The sequence below is a fragment of the Ictalurus furcatus genome, chromosome 6 (assembly GCF_023375685.1).
Source record: "Ictalurus furcatus strain D&B chromosome 6, Billie_1.0, whole genome shotgun sequence".
NCBI classification, from domain to species: domain Eukaryota; kingdom Metazoa; phylum Chordata; class Actinopteri; order Siluriformes; family Ictaluridae; genus Ictalurus; species Ictalurus furcatus.
The window spans coordinates 28,710,858-28,735,444 of record NC_071260.1 but is presented as its reverse complement, the minus strand read 5'-3'; the positions used below and the strand labels follow the sequence as shown (position 1 = coordinate 28,735,444).

The 24,587-nt window shown below is 37.2% G+C and overlaps 1 protein-coding gene across 2 annotated transcripts in view; it reads right to left on the bottom strand.

Moving 5' to 3' along the window:
• Positions 1-2,583: 2,583 nt before the first annotated feature.
• The window catches only part of pde9aa (phosphodiesterase 9aa), a 41,694-nt gene continuing 19,690 nt past the window's right edge, over positions 2,584-24,587 (bottom strand). The window contains exons 7-19 of one of the 2 annotated variants that reach the window (XM_053627471.1): positions 18,055-18,139; positions 16,391-16,451; positions 14,558-14,632; positions 12,786-12,872; positions 11,134-11,238; positions 8,703-8,785; positions 8,343-8,499; positions 7,149-7,262; positions 6,789-6,893; positions 6,475-6,603; positions 6,253-6,348; positions 6,107-6,158; positions 2,584-4,770 (exon numbers count right to left, since the gene is read on the bottom strand). In XM_053627471.1, coding sequence (XP_053483446.1) covers positions 6,108-6,158; positions 6,253-6,348; positions 6,475-6,603; positions 6,789-6,893; positions 7,149-7,262; positions 8,343-8,499; positions 8,703-8,785; positions 11,134-11,238; positions 12,786-12,872; positions 14,558-14,632; positions 16,391-16,451; positions 18,055-18,139 — 1,148 coding nt within the window. In that variant the 3' untranslated portion in view covers positions 2,584-4,770; position 6,107. Of the gene's footprint in view, positions 4,771-6,106; positions 6,159-6,252; positions 6,349-6,474; positions 6,604-6,788; positions 6,894-7,148; positions 7,263-8,342; positions 8,500-8,702; positions 8,786-11,133; positions 11,239-12,785; positions 12,873-14,342; positions 14,418-14,557; positions 14,633-16,390; positions 16,452-18,054; positions 18,140-24,587 lie in introns of both variants that reach the window. The other variant, XM_053627472.1, reaches the window with a different exon arrangement.

The following is a 24,587-nucleotide window of genomic DNA, read 5'->3' as shown; positions in this document are numbered from 1 at the left end:
CGACTGTGTGCAAAATATTTTTCGCCCTAAAGCTGAATTCAACGTCACTCGAGCACGATCTCTTAATATTTTCTTCTCTTTTTTTTTTTTTTTTAACCAACAATGCAGACTGCGACTGTATAAAATGTACATAAAAATGTCATCACTAAAACTCTTTGAGATCATTGGTTTATATAACATTTAAATTTTAAGTTGAGGAATAAAGTGGCGTATTACAGGTTTTCCAGCAGGTGGAGCTATTTGAAAAGCTACTCATTCAGTTTCAGCTTCATCATGTGATGGTTATAGTTTACTCTTCTCTTCTTTTTTTTTTAAACCTAGTATTATACACTGGCAGCCTGCTGAACAGACTGAGTGTGCAACTGTTATAAAACAGACCACAAGAGCTGGATGATATAACCATATTTTCATTGTGGCGCCTACACGCTTGATTAAAACGCTCACTTCACACTCACCACTTGTGAAATTTCAGTATGCAGTGACTTACACAACAAATGTGTCATGGTAGCTGTTATCCTGTAACATCATTCCTACCATTTGAAATGCTGATTCATTGGTTGTTAGAGATCTTAACAGCTAAAATTTCAACGCAATAATTCTTCTGAGGTATGTTTGTAAGAGAGTGAGGCAGGGTTGTGGTTGTCTAGACCCTTGATATTGGTTTTGTCTCATTCCGAAGCCCATTTTTATCTAGATCATAATATAATTCATCAGTCTGGAATATGGTTTAAAGGTAAAGATGATTATGCCCCAAATCAAAGACATGTATATACATTTTAAAATGATCACTCATTAATAAGTTTTAAAAACAGAAATAGAAAGGTTTTGCTCCCATTGCAGAGTTGCCAACTCTGATCTCCGGTCTAGCCGTGGCATTTATCATTTCGACCCTTTTGCTGTGCCGATACAGGAGACACCTGAAATCTATGATTTTCTGCTTTCTGAACTAAAGCAGCAGTCAGACCAAATGCAAATTAAATTCAACCATCAGGAAAGCCAATTCACTGAAGGGGAAAGGACATGCTTCTTTGCATCTGAGGGTTCTTTCACTTTGAGCTGATTTTAACTTGGTAAACTTTGACTTGTGAATTTGCAAGCCTTATTTTTCTGAGCCAACAGAAAAATTAAGGGAGGATTATGATGTCTTTGGTTGGGTAAAAAAGGGTATGAGTTGCTTATTAAGTATTGGGTACCCTGGATATTTAATTGCTGTATTCTTGGTATTGCTTGATGCACATGTGGGGGTGGGGGTGGGGGTGGAGGAGGCTATCTTGTCCACCAACATATTTTTTGATTGGGACTTTTTTTTTTCTTTCTTCTATCTCCATGCTGGGATTCTCTTGTTAGCAATGTTGGCAGCTCTATTGTAGCTCTGCCTGCTGGTGCTTCTTCATGCCAGCAATGTTGACATCCTCGTCTATGATACAGTTCAGATTTGTAAATCTTTAAGTACTTTGAGTACTTAAGTACTTTCATATGAGCCCAAGACAAAAAGGAGGTATGGGCCTTTTCCGTGATCTCGATCAGCAGTGGATCTTGGGCGTTTCTTGGTCTCGACTGAGCTGGTCTTGATTAAAACACTGGTAAACATTGCAAAAATGACATCTTAGCAAGTGGAAATACCTTGAACATAGTCAAATTTTACTAGTATATCTTATTATAAGATTACAATAAACCAAATAAGACCATTAAACCTTCTGTACTGATTTCAAGCTTGAAATAGTCTAGTTCTATTGACACGATTTTGCTCATTTTAAGCATTTATTTCTAGAAAGCACAATTCTCAGCCAATAGAATAAGAAAACTACAAGCTTGAAATAAGTAATAATGTCCAGAAATAGGTTTAATGATCTTATATTTGGTTTATTGTAAGCTTATTAGTAATGCACCGAAAGGAAAATTCAAAGAAACTTCAGGATGCACTTGGCCGAAAACCCATTTTAAAATAGTTTTTTTGTATAATTCTATTAATATTAAGCTTTTTAATTCATTTCATGACTTTAATGAATCTGAATTGAGAAACTGCAAACCAATAAAATGATCACACCTTTATTGAAAGTAACACACCAAAACAAAAACAATATTAAATATAGCTGCAAGCAGCAATACCGGGGTTGAGCCAATTATCGGCACCATGAGCAGCAAAAGAAGCTTTGTGACATGTTTTTGGTTAGAGTCCGTTGATATGAGGAGTTAGAAAATGTAAACTTTCAATCATAAAAACTATTTATTTTTTAAAAAATTCTAAAAATAGCTGCTACTTAGAAATTTTGTCCAGTATGTGGTGCTGTTCTGAAACCGCTCAGGTAGCATCTGGACATGATGGTTATCATGCGGGAAAGCGTTCAAGAGTTAAAAGCAAAAAAAGACGTTTTTGCTATCTCCTGGCCGGTTGGGTGCCAAAACTCTGTAGGTAACCTCAGGGCCTAATGGTGATGACATGTACCAAGTTTCATCGCAATCCCTCAAAGTGTTGCGGAGAGACAGCCTCATGTTCAGTTTTGCGTGTTCATCAAATTCATTTAAGTGCCATTTGAAAATGGTATGGTTTATCAAAATTCTGTGAATAGCTTTGTTGTATGTGTATCTAGATGATGCAGGCCAATTTTCAAGTTCAAAAAAGTATGTTTTCAAAATATTTAAAAAATAGCAGACAGGAAGTTTGGTCGACCATGACATAATTGGTATCATTGTTCTTGGCATGAACCACGGAATCTATGAAGACCTGTCTCATGACAGTCGGCAGAAGGAGTCAATAGCTATTAGCATTTTTAGAAATAGCATTATAATACTGTGCTGAAACTTTTTGAGTCCCTTCAGCGCATTGTCCCAAAGACACATACAGAGTTTCATAATGATACGCCAGGTCATTAGTAAAATACAGCATTTTATGTCTAAATTTAAAATGGCAGATATTGAAAATGGCCGACCTGGGAAATTTTCATATCGTTGGACTCGGAATGCCCCACTGAATCCAATGAGATCAATTTGATGATTCCAAGTTTCATCACAATACCTCAAAGTGTATACCCTCATGTCTATTTTGGCGTGCTCACATCGAATTCATTGACGTGCTATTCAAAAACTGTATGGTTTATCAAAAAAAGTTTTTAGCGTAAGTGTCTCTAGATGATGCACGCCAATTTTCGTGCAAATCGGACAGACGGCCTAGGACGAGTTCGAAAAAGTAGGTTTTTCAGAAAATTCAAACGAATCGTCTTGAGCCAGGGAATCAGAGGAAAAAAGAATTTTGTTTTTAGGACTCACAGTTCAAAAGTTATTAACATAAACGCGAGTGCAATTTTGGACAGTTGGTGGCGCTAGATGGATTAAGTTAGAGACTCCAAATCTGCTGTATTAACACATCATCCTGTCCTGTATCTGTGTACCAAATTTCAAAACTTTCCCGCAAGCGGTCCTATGGGCTGCCGTAGACTTCCCGAGCAGACGAAGAAAAAGAAAACTAACGAAAACCATAGGGGTCTTCAGCCCTTCGGGGCTTGAACCCTAAATATATTATTCTTCATTAAGTTCTGTAACAATCAAATTTAACAGATTTTTTGGTCCAATTATCCAAATAATGTAAAGTTCTAGAAATCTATTATGACATGCAAAACAGCGGTCAAGTAATGAAGTAGGCCTCTATTCTGTTTATGTAAACGTGTTTCCACATTAATTAAAGATTATTGTAAAAAAAAACAGCAGCGATACAACTAAAACCAAGCTCAAACTGTAAAACACAGATGTAGCCTCAAGTCAAGAACAAAGTTATGCAGGTCTACACGAATTTTAATGTAATTTGACTGCTTTCTATTTAAACAAAAGTGTCAGGTTTCTCTTCAAGAACGAAAGTTGCCCAGCTTTCTGGTGTTAGAGACGGTTCCTCTTCTCATCAAGAACATGAGATGCTGTACTGAATAGTCTCTCACTCTCTGTGCTGGTGCTTGGGGTGGATAAATACCTGCGTGAAATACGTGTAAGGAATGGAAAGCGTAGCTGCGCTTGCTGTGGCGCTGCTGTGGATCGGGGCGCTTTCCTGTAGAATCTCGTCAAGCATGTCAGAAAGCGAGGGAGTTTGCACCTCAACACTGCGTCGATCCTTCAGCAGATGCATTCATGACCTCCAGCTCTGCCTGGATCATTTCCCGTGCACGCTGCTTTTTCTCCGCGTCAAAGCGATGCTCTTTAAATCGAGGATTCAGTAATGTTGCAATGCAACGATAAGTGCCGAGCACTGAGGGGCGTGGCGGGGCGGCATATATTTTCGCCCTATTTTCTCTTTCGGCCAAAAACCAAAAATTTTCAGCGGCCTAAATTGCGTTGCATCCCTAAATCTTATAATAAAAAATACTATTTAAATTTGACTATATTCAAGGTATTTTCACTTGCAAAGATGACATTTTTTGCAGTGAAGCATTTAAAGAACTAGCAAATGCCACAAACAGCCACAAAGTTCACCCTAAAGTATCATGCGACAAAAAAAAAGTATACTTAAAACTTTTTATTTTTGTAATAAAGGACAAAAGTGACTAAAAATCTGTACAACCCGAATAATATATCTTATATATATATATAAAACCAAATAAAAACAAGGCAAATAGAGAATAATAGCTATGGAATAATGTCAGGTGTCTTGTGTGTGCGCTGATTAAAATTCACATTCCCTGAAAGAGGCTTTGGATTGTCTGGGAAGATTTCCAACATGTCACTCTACATTCATCAGCTTTCCAATTTACAGGATCCAGATTCAGATTCAGCGGATTATCCCGACTGAAAAAAGAAAAATGCACAAATATTCATATAGAAAGGAAGGAAAACAATGAATGACATGGTGCTGTGATGCAAAGTTGTCTTAATAATAATAATAATAATAATAATGATGATAATAATAAATTCCTTAGATTTACAGAGCACTCAAAGCGCATTACATTGTATAGGGGGAAATCTCTTCCACCACCACTAGTGTGTAGCATCCACCTGGATAATGCGACGGCAGCCGTAGTGCACCAGAACACCCACCACACGCCACTATTAGTGGAGATGAATTGGCTATTAATTGTAGCCAATTCAGAGATGGGGATTATTAGAGGGCCGTGATAGAGAAGGGCCAATGGGGGAATTTCACCAGGACACCGGGGTTATACCCCTACTCTTTACAAGAAGTGTCCTAAGATTTTTAATGACCACAGAGAGTCAGGACCTCGGGTTTAATGTCTCATTAGAAAGACCGTGCTGTTTCTACACTACAGTGTCCCCGTCACTATACTGGGGCATTATGACCCACACAGACCACAGGGTGAGCGCCCCCTGCTATCCTCACTAATACCACTTCCAGCAGCAACCTTACTTTTCCCCAGGAGGTCTCCCATCCAGGTATTGGCCAGGCTCAACCCTTCTTAGCTTCAGTGGGAAACCAGGTGAGAACTGCAGGGTGATATGGCTTGGGCCCAATTAGGATTTGTTTCCCATATAAACACATCCCAAAGTATTTTGTTCCTCTTATACAACAGAATATTTTTTTATTAATTAAAAAAGTTACACGTTGTACGTTTTGTTGTTTAACGTTTGTGGAACAACTTTTACGTCCTTATTCTTCTTGAAATATTCTGTTCAAACTCAACTGGCCAACTCCCCCCCATCTTTTTTTTTTTTTTGACAAGTTTGTCATCTTCGATTCAGATCTGGAAACCAAGACGCTTCCTGCTTTTGGTTCTTTCAAAACATTTTTCATACTTTGGTTTGATTTTTTTCTCTGTTGATTCTGCCTAATTTGACATCATTTAGAAAGTTCAGTGTAAATGCTTGTGACCATTTTCTCCAGATGTATCGGTGATTATTTTTGTATTTTTTTCAGCACCTTGAATTTTTTTTTATACTTATAGGTAAAAATTGTAAAATAGACGGATATTTCCCTTTTTCCCCATTCAGAAACCAAGGAGGATGCAAACTTTTGCACTCGGCTGTAAATACTACTTCTTGTCTAAACCCATGACATGAACTGTTAGAAATATTCATCAATGAGGTTCCAATATGGATTTACTGAGATTAGTACGTCATTGGTAGCGTTTAAGGGCTGTAAAGTTTAACACTGCTGCTGTACACTCACCTCATTTCTTTTTCCCTCCCATGGTGAGGTTCTCACTCTTCTTTTTCTGGACCTGTAAGGAAAGAATGAAGATGAGCGACAGATATCAAAAGAGGAAACTATCAAAAGATTTATTGAGAAAAATAGAGCATTTCTGAAGGCCAGACCTCATTCATGGCATCGTCAATCTGTTTGAGTTCTTCATATCTGTCTCGTGATTCTCTGAGTGGCTGAACCATCACCTCCTCGATCTGAGGAAACAGCTGGAACACACAGATGAAGAGAGCATCATTATGCACTGAGATCGATCAGATAAAGCGATCGATGTGTTTAATAAGAGTAATCGGTACAAGACCTCATCATAAACATCACCCTGATCATCTTCTCACCTTCATCACTGTCTCGAACATGGGAATGAGGACGAACTTAATGAAGCCGATCTGAGCCGTGGGCTTAGTGACCTTTTCTCTGTCCATGAAGGGAGCGACGGGTAAGCCTTCCACCTTCTCCCTGTCACTCTGCATTAGGGTTTTTGATTTTTTTTAGAGAGAAAAGAGTGTCTTCAGTTTTCTCCACCAAACAAGATTTTTGAATAATCTGAATAATAAGAATAATGCCCACTAAGAAAATTAAAAAGTGACAAATCAAACACTACAGCTTCTTAATGAATAGATGATGAATATTTTTTTTACAGTTCCATCACCTGCATGAAGTACTCCTCAAGCAAACAGTCCACCCACGGCTCGGCCACCTCCATCGGCCGAACCTCGTTGGAGATGTCACAGCACTTAATCAGCACCATCTTCAACTAACAGGCACAGAAACCACTGACAGTCATTATCCAACTGGGATTGTACATGTTTATTCATTCATTCATCTTCAGGAAGAACTTCATCCTGCTCAGGATGGCAGTAGAGCTAAAGTCTGTCCCAGGAACACTGGACCTGAGCTGGGAATACACCCTGGACCGAACACCAGTCCATCACACAACACTATGCGCACCCATAAACATCTGTGCTATTATTACAAGCTGTCAAAGAGAAAGTATAAATTCACTGCTCACACAGGTGACATGCTCCTCATTGGTGAAGTCAAAGGTCTCCACCTTCTGTTTGAAGGAGTCGAGGATCTCGCCATGCCGAGCCATGTCTGTAGCTAGTATCAGAGTGATGGTGCCCTGTTAAAGAACGTAGAACGCACAAAATGATGGAGTGACCAAAGGATTGTCCTGTTATGACATCAGAAAGCCACAAAGCAACAAGTAAAAATTTATTTATTACATAAAGCTGAGTGCAAAGTGTTCCATATCATTAGGACAAGACATTTTTGTGTTAGGGTTGTTACAGATGTTCCTTCATTATCACATATAAAAAAAATACTAAAATGGTTGAACAGTGTATGTCAACATAGTAGTAATGAAAAAGTCAAAATGATAGATCGGTGGCTAAACTCGTCAGACAATTTGTTCATATTTTTGGTTTTTAATCTTTTGGTATGTTTCTTCTTTAATGCAATAATACACACACATCCAAAATGACTGGCTAGACAAAAAAAAAATGTATTCCTGGACTTCTGAATGACAACGTATTAGGTCCAAGTTCGTGTTATTTATAAGCCGGCTTATTTTTGAGCTATTGAGACTTGCATTAAATCCATTCAATTCAAGTGACCAGTCAAAACAGGCGAATAACTACCAGAACTTAATAATAAAGCAGAGCTGTGATGCTGTTACTAGAGTAAATTCCTCTGACCAATCGTATGTTGTGTGTTGTTTACTGTCTCAGATTCGATTCCTACTTGTGTTTAGTTCTCATATCTGCCATACAAAAAAAATTACCAAAAGAAATTTTTTTTTCTTTTTCTGGGTTTAATTACTCTTTTGAAATAGATTGTAAACAAAGATGCACAGTGATTTGTATAAATTAAACAGCAAGCTGTACATTTTTTTTTAGCTTTTCTTATTGGAACTGAAAAACTGGACAGGCAACAACATATCCATAACAGACAACCCTGAAGCAACGTGTCACTTATTAGTGTAAATACAGGGTTAAAAAAGTGATTGTTTTTGGATGGATTGAAGTTTTCAAATCCTCCAGTAATCATTCTCTGACACCATCGACCTGGGACAAAACACCATCACCACCTGTAGTGCCTATTTCTATTAACAGTAATCAGGCTATGACTGATCCAAAGTGCTACCCACATGAAGTTATTTGTGAATATTTGCATTATCCTCTTACTACACACTCAAACACACCTGACGGATCTGTTTAAAGGCTTCAGCATCAAAGTTGGAGAAGATGTTACAGTCTGGCTGAGAGAAGATCTGAAAGGCTACGGCACAGTGGTGGTTCTCCAGAGGAGAAATATCATTATACCTCACTGCCAGCTCTGTCCGTGCATTTATCTGATACCTGAGAGAGAGAGAGAGAGAGAGAATGAATGAGAATGAGAGATAATTAGATACAGAAAGAAATTGGCTATATATTACTCATTCATTCATCTTTGGTGACTGATTTATCCTTGTCAGGGTTGCAGTGACTATATTAATAAGTAAATAATATAGAATAATAATATTGATATTAATTCATCCATGTGTTAATGGGTATTATCTTACGTGTTGTTGTATCCAGGATGATCTAGATCATGACACACAGCTGCAGTCATGAGGATCAGAATATCCACCTGTGTAAACTTTTCCTGCGAAAACACACACAGTTTGCTGTGGGATTCCTAATATTATGGTCACTGGTTCATCCCTATGTCCTACAACTGAAAATGACAAACCTGAAGAAAATATACTGGAAGTGCAGTATGATACCTATAGCAATTTATTTATTGTCATATCTCATTTAAGTTGCAGATACTACAATAGGTCAGCGTTTGTAATGTTATAAAATCCTGGAACGAAGTAACATCACATCACAAATAAACAAGGCATCGGACCCTCAGACAACTCTGACAGAATTTTATTATTGTTATTATTGTTGATTGAGTAAGTCTTTAAGTCTTGATCACTGTAATTTGGGGGTGGGGGGGGGGGACGGGACGGACTAAACTACACTGTAGTTCCTTTTACATAAATTATAAATGCGATATTAAACAATGGTTTTCAACCACAGAGAAACCCATGGTAGTATTATTATAAAAGTAAAAACAACCAGTAAGAGTATAACAACCAGATACAGTAAGATGCCAGCAAAAAATTAAATAAATAAATAAAATGGGTTAAACCCAAAATGGCAAAATATTAAGCTTTTAATGGTTTTAACAACAAATCATTGGTCAGGAAATTAGCAAGAATTAAACAAATAGATAAATTAAACTTAGTATGGGAGCTTTTCCATTTGATTTCTTTAAATGTTTAAGCCTAGCGGGTAAATATGCAGACAGCTTTTTATTTTTATTTTCCATCCATCTGTCCATTTTCTATAACGCTTATCCTTCAGGGTCACGGGGAACCTGGAGCCTATCCCAGGGAGCATGGGGCACAAGTCGGGGTACACCCTGGACAGGATGCCATTCCATCGCAGAGCACAGTCACATACACATTCTAACACCCATTTATACACTACGGACACTTTAGACACGCCAATCAGCCTACCATGCATGTCTTTGGACTGGGGGAGGAAACCGGAGTACCCAGAGGAAACCCCCACAGCACGGGGAGAACATGCAAACTCCGCATACACGGGAATCGAACCCCCGACCCTGGAGGTGTGAGGCTAACCACTAAGCCACTGTGCGCCCTTATTTTTATTTTATTTTATTATTTATTTTATTTTATTTTATTTTGTACACCCAGGCATGTATTAGCTTGAATTTTACATCAACCCTGGGTCGCAGGGTGCATGTGTTTAATTCTTGCTAATGTTCTGACCAACAATTTGTTGTTAAGACCATTAAAAATTTAATCATTTTGCCATTTTGGACCTGGCTCATTTTTTGCCCGCGAGTGTAGTTCAATTTCATATACTGTAGGTGAACAATTATTTATCTATGGAAATACAAAATGCAAATATGAGTGTGTGAGGGGGGCAATTTGAACATTCCCCAGTTCTTGTGAACAGGAGGAAGCAATTTTCTGTCCAGTGGCTGCACTCATTATAGACTGGATAATTAAGAAGAAACCCTCTAAATAGATTTCCATGGCAACTGAAGTGCAAAGAGGAAAATGAGAGGCTAAAGAGCATCTCTAAATCTCTTTCACCTTTTCATACGTCCTCTCTGCCCTCCCTTCCCTTCTTCTCACACTCCTCCTTTCGTTTTCCTTCCTTTCTGTCCGGCTTAGAATATAGGATTTATCCTTTGTAGGTATTTTAGGTTAGTTTACTCCCCTACCTATTTCTTGTTCTTAACATACTATTGTCTTAGTATGTTACAATTGTCTGTATGTGTTATATCTTTTCCTCTTCTTAACGCTGCGTCAGTCATTCTTTTGTCATGTCAGAAATTATACTCTGTGTATTTCCTCTACTCCTGTTCATGATAGAAGAGCTTGGAAGAAGACAGAACTAGTGCAATGTGAAAGCTCTACCATCATCATCTATCTACTATACATATCGCTGCCTGTTATATTATTTACTCATCATGATGGGTTTTAAATGAATGGTTCCTGATGTTACTCATTATGAACATCAATCTAAAACAGATTGAGGGTAAAAGTTTGCACCCCCATGGTTTTGTAAATGGATGAAATGAAAATGTAATTGTTCTAAATAAATAATAATAATTAAAAAACATTACAATTTACCAAACAGGAAAATAGCCTGAAAATAAACTGTCATGACCCTCTAGATTTGCCGATCTGAACGGAAGAAGTCCCATGCACGACATCTGGAGTTAAAGCTTAAATGTGCACTATGTAATCATTTCTGTTACTTGTACTAATGAAGGAAAATCTGTGAAACCAAATACATTAAATGTCTTGTTGCTATGAATTCGATTCATTCGTCTTGAATTTGTAAAAAAATTTTGTAACTCCGGGATGCAAACTTTTTGTGAGTGTATGTAGGAGAAGAGGATGCAGGCTATGGGAAGAGTTTTACCTGTAGGCTGCAGAGGTAGATCATGCTGTACATCATCTGTGTGACGCAGAAACAGTGGCGGAAGTTGTGGAATGGGTTGTTCCTGTAGTTGTCATGAATGCAGAGCTACAAAACCAAAAAGAGAAGAAAAAAAAAAAAAAGAGGATACAGAAAGAATTGTCATGTTTGAGCACGTACATACCGACGCGACACACTGATGTGTGTGGACAGATTCAACCTAGTCTACACTGAAGAGTTATACTATTAATTAAATTTGCATTGGACCCTTAAGCTCAGTAGTAGCCAAACAACGAGGCACATGACTTGCTGTAGCACTTCCTTCATTGCTCCACACCATCTGTACAAACTGTATTATATGTACCACGTACAGGTACAATGTGCAAATTACTGTATCATCGCACAATGCTAATATCACACTGTATTATACTGCACAGGTATATAATCCTGCACAGGTCTCTCATGTGTACTGTACATACTGTAGATAATATTCATTTATACATCTATTTCATTATACTTCCTCCTTAGCATATATTTATTCATTCCTTCATTGTGGTCAGGGATCCGGCATCTCTACTGGGAAAGCGGCAATGCATCCACTTTATTAGGAACACCTTTACACCTGATCGTTCATGCAATTAACTAATCGGCCTATCATATGGCATCAGAACAATGCTGAAAATCATGCAGATACAGGTCAAGAGCTTAAGGCCAAGAGAGGTCCGAGGAGAATCTCCTGACTGGTTTGAGCGAACATGAAGGGTACGGTAACTCAAATAAGCCCTCTTTACAACCGTGGTGAGCAGAAAAGTATCTCAGAACACGCAACATGTCAAATCTTGAGGTAGATGGGCTACAATAACAAAAGACCACATCGGGATCCACTCCTGTCAGACAAGAACAAGAATCTGAGGTACAGTTGGCACAGGCTCATGAGGTTTGATGATGTTTTTCAAATCTTTAACCTTCCAGTTTTAGTGAGCATGCATAAATAAGCAGATCTACAGGTGGTCCTAATATTTTTTTATTTTTTTCAGTGAGTGGCTTTTGACCCTTCGAGAGAGAGAGAGAGTTGACATCAGAGAGCTGCCAGTGACCTTGTCCGTGAACAGACCGAAGACAGTAAAAGCGTTGTGAAGGTCTTTTGGGTTTGTTTTTTTTAAAGAACTTGAATTTGCTAAAACAAAACAATTGTGTAATTTTGATGTGTTACATAAAGCAGAGTTGTTTAGCATATATTATTTATCCTTTTGGGGTACTTTAGGTTAGTTTATTTCCTTATCTATTTCTTGTTCTTCTCTGCATATCTATAAATAGTCCAGTATTCTATTAGTACGTTACAATTCCCTGTACTGTATGTGTAACATACAGGGCAAATAAAACCGACACTGGTTCTCAAAGAAATGTATGTAGGCAATCAAATATTCCAGTATACATAAATACACACACACACACACAATGTAAATAATTTATACAACAGAATGTTTGGTGTCAAGTTATGGCCCTATGTGTTGGCTTGTACCATGTACACTTGTACTTAATGTATGTGAATAAAGTTAAATCAACTTGATAAAATTCAGATTTTTAAGAATTTAATAAAGATTATTTTATAGCATTTTATCAGTGTTGCATAGCAGTCCAGGAGCTTTCCTTACCAGCCATCTCTTCAGCGTAATAGGGTTGATGTTGAAGTCTGTGACCAAACCCAGATCATGATACATGTGCTCAAGACAACTGAGCATCTGGAAAACACATACAGTATCGGATTAGCAGGTCATCTCATCTATAGAAGCACCAATGCTACCTGAGGTAGAAATATACAGTTTATAGGCAATATGGTTGGTTACCTAGTCTTAGGTCATAAAAACCTTCACATGGCTTAAAGCTTTCTAATTAATACGAGACATGACTAATTAAACCTCCAACAGTCTACTCATCCCTTTGGTGGATCTTTTTTAGTACGTAGTGTGTCTTGTTGTTAAATGTGTTGCGCCTTTTCAACCACAGAATATTATTGACATAGGACAGTGCTGTTGAATTCACCAATGATGTTGAATTTCACAAAGAAATACATCCAATTGTAGTGTAATATATATTATTTTTTTTGAGTGGCTTTTGACACTCAAGACAAAGAGCTGACGTCAGAGAGCTGCCAGTGACCTTGTCCGTGAACAGACCAATGACAGTAGAAGAACTGCGAAGGTCTTTTGGTTTTGTTTTCTTGAAAGGACTTGAATTTGTCAAGACAAGTGCTAAAAAGTCAAAAGCATCGCTCTCATGTCCTCATTCCTATCACCAGGTTCCTAACTACCCTGGTTCCTAACTACCCTGGTTTTATACAGATAAAACACTTTGGGATGCCCCCATCATGTTTTAATTCTTAGGGAAATATGGAATAAGATGAAATAATTTTCCTGGTAAGACCAAAAAAAAATATTTCATAAATGAAAATTTCAATTCAATTCCATTTGATTTGTATAGCTCGTTTAACAATGGAAGTTGTCACAAAGCAGCTTTACAGAAATATATACATTCCAGATATAAATTTTACATTTCTAAATTTATCCTTAATGGTCAAGCAAGAGGCGATTGTGGTAAGGAAAAACTCCCTGAGATGCTATGAGGAAGAAATCTTGAGAGGAACCAGACTCAATAGGGAACCCAAATTAAGTAAATAAATAATTTCCCTTCAATGACTGTATACTGTATACAGTAGCCAAAAAGTGCAATTGTGTAATCAGGAAATTGTGAGCTTATGACCAACTTGTGAATATAAGCCTCAGAGTTAATTCTGAATTCATTATAGTTTTAACATGAAGTCTATTTTGATGAAGTTATCAACTGTTCAACGATGGAGACTTGAGTGCAAAACTATTCATCCTTGATCATCTTTATGGTTTCTGAGTGGTAACATCCACAGTAATCTCATTGATCTTTAAGCTGTTTAAGGTCCCATCCCCAGCGGCAAGTGGTTTTCAGATGATGATATCATCACATTTAAAATCAAAAGTGGATTCAGGTAGAATTTTTACATATTCTTTCATGAGGAGTTTCCAAATATATCCTGTATATAGCACTTCTTAAGTTGGGTATTTAATAAATTACCTTTATTCTTCTTTTAAGTGAAATGGCAAATATTTATCAACTAATGTATATAATGAATGTTTACATATTAGACAACAAGAAATGTTTTATGGCCTCCTTGGCCTCACCTCATTAGGTTCCCACTGCCACACATCGAAGATCGGCTGTCTCAAAGCGTCTATCGTCTCTTTGGACAGGTGATACTACACGCAGACCAATGTACAATCCAGACAAACATGGACACACATACGGGACCACACATACAAACACACAGGAAGAAAACGAAGGCCAACAGGAGACAAGAGAGGAGAAAGACAGACAGCAGAGCATTAGTGAATCTTACCTCATTGGATTCCCACAGCCAGACATCGAAGGCGGGTTTTCTGAGGGCATCTATGGTCTGCTGCGAGAGCATGTACTGCAGGCAGACAGAGCTCCCAGTTAACCCTCTGCTCCTAACGCCTGGCTGGGGCCACCATTGATACCTGATACACTGAACCTGATACACACCTGCTATCCCGATTACTACTGTGTTCATGTCATGTCAGAATTACAACAATTTGGAAAGCTCCAAATTGATAGTGTTTGATGTTAGGTTACAACACTACTGGAAGAGCTTCCTCAGATAAAGTATTTAGGAGTATAATGTCAGGAATTAGGGATGGTCCAGTGGTCCAATAGGAGTTTCATTGTATCTGTGTGTTTTCTTTCCTTCCACACCACAGAAGCATACCGATAGACAGACTGGCTACTCTAAATTGATTGTAAGTGTGATTAAGTGTGTGAACAATGCCCAGAGATGGACTGGTATCATATAAGATGGACATATATATATATATATATATATATATATATAAATCTAACCTTGGAACAGGTGTAAGGGAATCATGAATGTTTAGTGAAGTGAGAAATGTTGGAAATGATTTATTTTTGAGGAACAATCTCGATCTAATCTAATCTAATCAGAGGCCAAATTCTTGATCAAACTAATGAGGCACTTGTAGCGCACCATATATTTATATTTTAACACTAGTTAACACCTGCACTGTGGATGAATCTCGTAAACCTATGGGCTTGACTAGTTTACCCTCCAAGATCACCTGACTTAGATAAAGCACTCATTAAGAGTTGCGGTAGCATCTGAGAGTGAGCAGTTCCATACAGATTTAGCTTTCTTTATTTAATTACTATTCTATATAATTTGGCTTGATCTGTGGCTACAATAGTATATAAACTGTAAAGAAATGTAAGAAATATCACATGACTAGCAGTGTAATAAACTCCTGGGTACAAAGTATCCTGCATCTTTTCATATTTTTCTGGTGAACTGCCGATTCGTCTCATAAGAGACCCATCAAGACGCATCTCATCAGCTGATTACGTCTACAGGATTAGTGTACTCATAAAATAAAAATGTTAAAGACGCAATAATGAATGTCCTATTCATTATTGAAAGTGTTGTGGATACAGTGGTGCTTGAAAGTTTAGAGTTTTCTAGATTCCAGCATAAATATGATCTAACACATTATATTATACTATACAGTATAAAAATATTTTTGTATACAGACAAAAATATTATACTATACAGTCAGACACCATCTGTCTGAATGTGGATTGGTGTCCAAACTCTTTAGAGATGGTTTTGTAAAAGTTTCCAGCCTGATGAGCATCAACAACTCTTTTTTCTGAGATCCTCAGAAATCTCTGTTGTTCATGCCGTGATACACTTCCACAAACATGTGCTGTGAAGATCAGACTCTGATAGATCCCTGTTCTTTAAATAAAACAGGACACTCACTCACACCTGATTGTCATCCCAATGATTGAAAACACCTAACTCTAAGTGCACCTTCAAATTAACTGCAAATCCTAGAGGTTCACATACTTTTGCCACTCACAGATATATAATACTGGATCTTTTTCCTCAATTAATAAATGACCAAGTATAATATTTTTGGTCTCATTTGTTTAATCGGGTTCTTTTTGTCTACTTTTAGGACTTCTAAAGAAAATCTGATGATGTTTTAGGTCATAATGTAGAAAATTCTAAAGGGTTCACAAACTTTCAAGCACCACTGTAGGTCAAATAACACAGACAACCGACTACAAATCCATTATTATTTAAGAACATAAATTCACTACTAGAATAGCACATATAACAGGTCTGTAGTTTTACCTTTGGGTAAGAAGGCACATCTCTGCGAGGAGTCAGCTTCTTGTTGTCATCCAGGAAACTGCTGCAAAAGACAGACAATGCACTCTACTGAGAACACTGAGGCGACTGAACCTTATGTGGTTTAATAAGGTATAATATACCACAGCGTGGTTAAATTCCCAATTCTGATTGGTACAGTAGTGCAGACTGTAAGGAAAAACAATATATAGTATATAATAATATACTATTGTAACAAGGACTTGTTACACAGTGCCTTTTTGGCAAACACTCCACATAAACAGATTTTTAAACATCTAAATGTCTTTTTTTTTCTCTCTCTCACTAAGCCCGACTAATGAGAATGTTCAGGTACGAGAACAGATGAGTATGTGTTCATTAGTCAGCTCATCAAGACGCCAAAAGGGATAATGCAGTTCTCCTGAATTGGTTCCCTTATTAAGAGCCAGCTAAGCACAAATCTAATCCTCTGCTCACTACTGACGGCTAGCCTGCAACTACCATTGAACTAATTGGTATGAATTGAATGGGATCATTGCACCAATCCTGTTTGGGATGATAATTATTATGTCTCTCTGCACCCCATCTGACTTGCTGTGATAGCACAAGACCAATGATTCGTTGGGTGTTTGGGGAATACCATGTCCTTTAATTGCTTTCTCCTTTTTAGGATCTCCACATTTGTTTTTTGTGCCTCATAATCCCTAAAGGGTTTACGTTTTGTATATTTAGCCTAGTCCTTTAATCCTTAATGTTATATATTTTGTCCTTACTGATGAAATCTTGCAGCGATTATTGCACTTATGCCTCCTTGGACTTCTTTTTAAAGTTCAGCAGGAGTTTGATCAACCAAAAGCTTACGTAACTGGCAAGCACTCTGGTGGTGTGAATTACTATAAATTGTTTTATCTCGCAGTAGAACACTACAGTGTGGCAACTGGTCAATGGGACAATTCTTAATCATTACCCCTTTTGTTCTGCAATCCTGAACCCTTAAACGAGTCAGCTGTAACAGGATGATTTGTTTAGTTGCCACTGTCAACATAAAAGACCTTTCTTGCCCAGCAAGAACCATCCTCTAATTGATCCTCATATATCACTTAAGTTTAGGTTAGGTTCAACTTGATTGTCATTGTCAGAGTACAAGTACAGAGGCAATGAAATGCAGTTAGCATCCAACCAGTTGTGCAAATAGTAATAAGTTAAATTAAATAAATAAGGTTATATAAGATAAGAGTGTTCAGGTAAAGGTAAACAGAATGATGCATACCAGTGATGCAAATGGCAATTAGGTGAAATGCAATAAATAGGAATTGGGGTACAATAGGCTGAGATAGAGGTAAACATACAGTGGATTACAGTAAATGTAGATGTGCAAATAGCAATAAATTGCAAATAATAGTCTGATATAAACAACTGTAGTATGACAGAGAATTGCAGTAATGTGCAAGTACTTACAAATAATTGAAGATGATAGTGCTAATGTATGATACAGTATAGTATGGTATTTAATGCTAATGTTAAGTTGTTAAGTGGAGGCTGGTAGTTAATGCTTAGTAGCGGAGTTCAGCATTAGTACAGCTGAAGGGAAAAAGCTGTAATGTTTCTTAAGCATGTTTCAGTACAGGCTGAGATGTTGATTTGTTGTAAGGTGGGCAGAGACAGACCTGTTGTTCCTGGAGGCCATCTCCTCCCTTAGCTTCTTAATGTCACTGCGACATTTCTCAATCTCCACCACCTTCATCCCTTCCACTGAAAAGAAAGGCAGAGAAAATGTAAGAAGGAGAGGGTGTCGGGGGAGTGGGGGGGGAAGGGTATTATTTAACCCTTTCCTACATAGTTGTCACTACAGAGGACAGCTATTCAAAAAGGATTTCAATAGAATAACTGCATAATGGCCACTAGAGTGGACACTAATTCTTCGTTCGAACGCATGCAGTCCACTGGAGTGGACACTTCAATAACTTTTTGAAAAATGTATGTAAAAGTAAAATGAAGGTAAAAAAAAAAATGTTTATGCCTAAAGAAGAGTAAAAACACACAGAGGAAAAAAAAAAAATCCTTGATCAGGATTTCCTAATTCATGAATGAAAAGGTTAAAAACAAAAAAGGAGACCGAAAATGTGAATGATGAGAATCAAAGCAAGAATGAGCTGAACACACATACACACACAGGTAAGCAAAGGGCATCATGGTTAAGCTATTGAAGCTTCCTGTAACTATTGGCTTTACAGCTCCTGATTTTTCCTGGCATTCAGCCAGCTTGCAGCAGAACGGGTCATTCACCTGGAGCACATGAGCCAGATACGCTGCATCATTACACCGGATGACATCCATCGCCAAACCATCACCATTACTGGGTGTTCTCTATCCTGCTCTGTTTATTTGGAGGCAGTCACAGTCATTTATTTATGATCGTCTAAGCATCTTTTTCACGTCCTGGTCTGATTAGTGCTTTTTCGCTATTTTCCGATTAGCATTGTTGCCTGGGAAACCCTTGACATGGTGAAATTTTGATTTTGAATTAATTCTAGTTCTAAAAACTACAGGCTTTTACCCTCAAAAGTGAAAAAGAAGGAAACTTTAAAGATTCCAAATGAGGTGCACGAGCACCGGGTATCTGATTACAAACCAAACTGATCCGTTTCGCTACGGAACAAAGCTATCCAACAACATGATCAAGGCATGACATTTACCATGTGAGTAAAACACACTTAACTAGCAAGGTTTTTAGACATCTGTAGACAGAAATGACTTTTTGCTGCATTTGTTACATACTATGGCATTTGCCAGACACCGTAATCCAGAGCGACTTACAGTTCTCATTTCTTCAACTGAGTAGTTAAGGGTTAAGGGCCTTGCTCAAGGGCCCAACAGTGGCAGCCTGAACCCCAGCCTTCTGATCAGTCACCCAAAGCCTTTAACCACTGAGCCACTGCTACTGTTATTAAATCGCCAAAACATAGTTATATAATAACCTAAATAAAAACATTTCCATAGCATTTAGGTGAAATATATTTATGTTTTCTAAAAGGTGAGTTGTGTATTACTGATAAAGGAAAAACCTATTTTTGACCAGATTTTTCGTATTTTTGGCTTTTTACCAGACTACCAGAGTGGCATCAAAAGAGACATTTGCACATTTACTGTATGTTTAAGGCACATGATGCACAACATTTCCTCCCTCGGACACAGTTGATGATACATGCATACTTTACTATCTTTTATAACGGTCAAAAGTCAGCCATGCTTCTTAACTCAGCCTGTGATACTTGGGCAGATTATCAGGACTCGCTCATGGAGTCAAATAAGGTTAAAAATAAGGTTAAAAATATTCACTATATAACTACTGCTGCTGTTCTGACTAGTTGAATCAAACTTGCTACCTGATTGGTTGTGTAGCATCGCTACTTATTGGATAGTTCAAATGCAAGAAAAAAATGTGCAGCTGTAGAAAGGACTTTACATCAGCAGGAGTGACGTGCACTTGTATCAATACTCTTACACCTTTCATAGACTTTTACACATTTGCACAATAAAAAATGATTTCTGTGAAACAATTTCTCGCAGACAATACTTCATTCAGAACTCTTTTTTACACATAAAGTTTTTCAACATGTTCTATTTCTTTGGATTTGTATGTATAAATGCAAAATAGTATTATATATTATATAATACAATAACTTTTTGTAACCTTTCTTTAAAAATATGCAAATGAGGCAATTTATAATTAAAATATGTCCTTTTTCATATTACAAAAATACATTTTTTCACACCATTGTTCAGGCATTGCTCAGTTTATCAAAAATAGTTCATTGATAACGTGTCTGACAAATGAATATTTTGCATAATTTTATGGATAGAGTGCCACTTAAAGTTGAAACTACTCAAGATTTCCAGAAAAATCCCAATGTTTGAGTCTGGGAAATTCTGTCTGCTGGCTGAAGTAACCAACCGAATCCCAGTAATGGGTACTTAATTAATTTAAGCTAAAAGTACACAATTAAAATGCCAATTATTGGCAATTTAGTTTTTACATATTGTGGAAGTCTGAACATTATAGATTAAAATGTCCAACGCTGTAAAAATTAGATCCAAAATCACCATTTTGCTTCTTTAAACAAGAGTCTCCCTCATCATTTCCTGTTCAAAATCATGTCCTTTACAGCTGATGTTTAGTTATTTTTATCAGTGTATCTATACATATGATAACCCACTGAGAGCAAAGTCTCATTTTGAATGCAGCCATGTTTCATAAAAATAAGCACCAGTATACATATAAAAACTAACACAATAAGCACCAACAAACACCACAGAGTTCCTGAGTGTGAAAGAGAACAAAATTAGTGAAGAAAATGAGAGTCAACAGAATGTCTCCAATGGACAAGGTCTAACCATGTTCTATCCTTCACCCGGCCTGATGGAGAACACGCATACATACATACATTCATACACTGATCAGCCATAACATTAAAACCACTCGCCGGTGACGTGGATTAGATTGATTATCTCGTTACAGTGACACCTGTCATGGACTGGGATATAAAAGGCAACAAGCGAACAGTCAGTTCTCGAAGTTGATGTGTTGGAATCAGGAAAAACTGGCAAGTGTAAGGAGCTGAGCAACTTTGACAAGGCCCAAACTATGATGGCTACACAACTGGGTCAGAGCATCTCCAAAATGGCAGGTCTTGAGGGGTACTCCCAGTATACAGTGGTCCAAGGAAGGCAAAGTGATGAACCGGAAACATAATTTACCCATCATGAGATGTTTCTTGTGTGACACCTTAGTAACAAAAAGCCTTTTTATAGACCATCAATTTACTAACCCAGCTGACATTCATTTGCACAGATGGTTCCTTGCCTTACCTTTCCTTGGAGAACTGCTTTTTCTTAGCGTGTTCTATACTTTTTTCCTGTGTCATTCCACTTTATTACACATAACTTTAATTATGGACTTTAATGTTGTGAATTCTTTATATTTCCGGATTTCTTGAGTTAATACTGATGTCCGATGAAAATTTCCTGTAAATAACCTCATTGGAAATATATTTACTGAAACGAATGCTGACGTGTCCAGTACTTATTTCCCCCACTGTATATGTGTGTATGTGTGTGTGTGTGTGTGTGTGTGTGTGTGTGGGTGTGTGCGTGTAGCTTGGTTTGTTTTGTTTCCACAGAATTGGATGAGGGAGGACTGAAACATCAGTCACATGTCATACTGTCACACTGATTTAAATATTTATTGATAAATCATATTACACTAATACCAACGAATTAATCCTTGATTGTGATTGGTCAGAATGTGTTGATTAATTTTATATAACAGCAACTCAGACAGTAATGCCGGTTACAAGACAAATAACAGATTTATGTTTTGATGCGCTTATTCTAATGTTATTTCTATAGTTAGGGATGCAATAATGAAAGTCAACAGTTAAATAAAAATGAATCAGGTATCTTGTTTTTAGAATTGCTTATGGTTTATTATCAGATATTTATGGTAAATAGTCAAATAAATAAGGTTATTTAAGTAGTACCTTAATATAAAGCATTGGCACATACTGTAGTTTTGTTTTTTTTGTTTTTTTTAAATCACAGCTCACGAATAGCCAGGGTTTTTGATAGCATCATGCTAGGTGTAATTACAGTGCGTTATTTATTCAGAGCAGCAAGACATATTGTAAATGAGACTTTTCCTGCTACAAAATATGCTCAGTCTGACCTTTTTGAAGGTCTCACTACACAGTTCTATGTATTCTGTGCTCCATCACAATCTTTTTAACCCCATAATTCATCAAAACTTTAATGAGCCAAGTCATTTTACAGCAGAAAATAACTGCATAGTGCTAATGAATCAATTCCTCTCCAGAGAACTATGAAAACTGAGTATGCACTGCCTTTTAAGCTGAGATGCATTTAACAACAACAGGCAGTGAGGGTTCTATTGATAGTTAAGGGTTCATCGTTTCCTAAAGGGATTCCACATAAAACCTAAAAAGATTACTAGACCTAAAAACCCTTAATGGTTGTAGATTTAATCTTTTCCCTCTAAGAGTGTATAGTAACACTATAGAGGTAAGCTGGGATGACAAAAAAAAGAGCAAAAAACTGGGCCAAAATTAAAAATAAATATAGATTTTTGTATTTTTTTTAAATTTTTTTTACTATTTTGAGCAGCATGTATGTAGTTCAATATTCAGAATTTCTATTACAATCAAAAATAAATGGGCCAAAGTTATTTTTGTCACAAAAGTGTTGCAGATCAAGTGTTGCAGGACCAAATTCAACTGCCTGTTAGTTAAAACTGAATGGAACAACACTAACATGCCTAGATGATGATGATAATAATAATAATAATAATAATAATAATAATAATAATAATAATAATATCTCACTAACGACTGGCCACTGTCAACAAAAAACATCTTTGTGAAATACCGGTAGCTAGACGGTAGCTAGTGTCACTAAATTGCACCATCTAGTGTCGGGCATAGGAAATCCACCTCTGACGAAGCATGGATAAAAATGAATCTGGGCTGATCTTCTCAATCTGTTGCCACTGTGATTCCTGCCAGGAACAGTGGATGGAAAATGCATGAATAAATTACTTATTGATAATGATCAATAACTCCATAAGTGTCCCAGCCTTATTATAAAACTTTGCTACAGGGTCAATATAACAGTTGATGTTTGACCAAACCAAAGACAAACCAAAAGGAGCATCTCCACATCATATAGCACAGTACCAGAAGAATACAACCTGAAGAGGAACGAATGTTTACAGGCATTAAATCCAAGATAATGTGCTCTCTTTGTGTTAAACATTATCAAGAGAACTCAAAACTCAAGCTGGTACAAAATCTACACTGCCAAGAGCATGACACCTGAGCAGCTGTAGCTTTGATTAACTGTTATAATAAATCTCGAGAATATGGAACAGTAAATAATCTGTCATTATCTCTATCTCTTTATCTCTTCAGCTCATTATCAGGTCCAGTGTGTGTATGTAGACAACACGTTGCTATCACCACATCTCCGATCCTGTTTCATAACCCAGTCACATGCAAGACTATGCCAACTTCCTCTCTTCACCCTTTATTTAAACATTATATTACACACATATATTATACACACTATAAATATTATATTTAATATATAAATATAATATTCATCAGAGCAAAGGGTGGGTTTTTACTGTCATTCCTCTATATAAAGTGTTACATTAGGTGCATGTATATCACAGTAGGTAGTAGTTGCAGATCAAATGGCCGGTTTTACAGCTTCTCAGAAAGAAAGAAACAAACCACAGCTGTGTGACTGACAGTCATGCAAAGCTGATTATATGTAACCGTTACGATGCATGATAACCGGTGCAAGCTAATGCACGAAAGCTTCTAATATCCTTTTCTTATTGTGGTACGAGTATGTTTGTAGTGGTATACGTAGGCCTTTAAAACCATCATTTCTGAATTATTTTGCTCAACATTAACACCAATAATTGGCATTATTTATCACAGTAATTTAGCAAAAGTACGAAACCACATTTTTTATTCTAAATCAAAAATACAAAACGCCATTTTCTTTTCATTCTACTAGGGATGTCACGAGAACCAATACTTCGGTACCAAATCGGTACCAACATTCTTAAAACGTGACGGTACTTGTTTTTCTGCAGTAGTGTTAGTACCGTTTGTAACGAAAATACCAAAAGTACTGAGGTTGCGATTCTTCCGGACCTGATGGGGGCAGCAAATACGTGCAAGTGTTTTAGTCGGTCCACAAGTGGTGAATAAGAAGAGGAACGCCTACAAGCACACGGGAAAAGCTACTCCCTCTATCTCTCCCTCCCCCCCCCCACACCCCCTCTCTGCCAGTATCAGCCGGAGGAGGATGTCCTCCAGGAGAGTTGTTTTATTTTATTTTTTAAAATTTTATTCTTATACCACACCGTGGTATCGACTTTGGTATCGAGTATTGTGTACTTTTGGTGGTATCGGTACCGACTACTAGATTTTTGGTATCGTGACATCCCCACATTCTACATTATAAGCTTACACAGAGAAGCCGGTTCATTAGGTACACCTACATTGTGTCTACAGTCATGGGACATTTTATTGGTTAAAACAACCATTTAAGTAACTTTAGATGTAAAACTACTGATTGTACTCCATCTATTGCGTATGTCCACACCACTTCT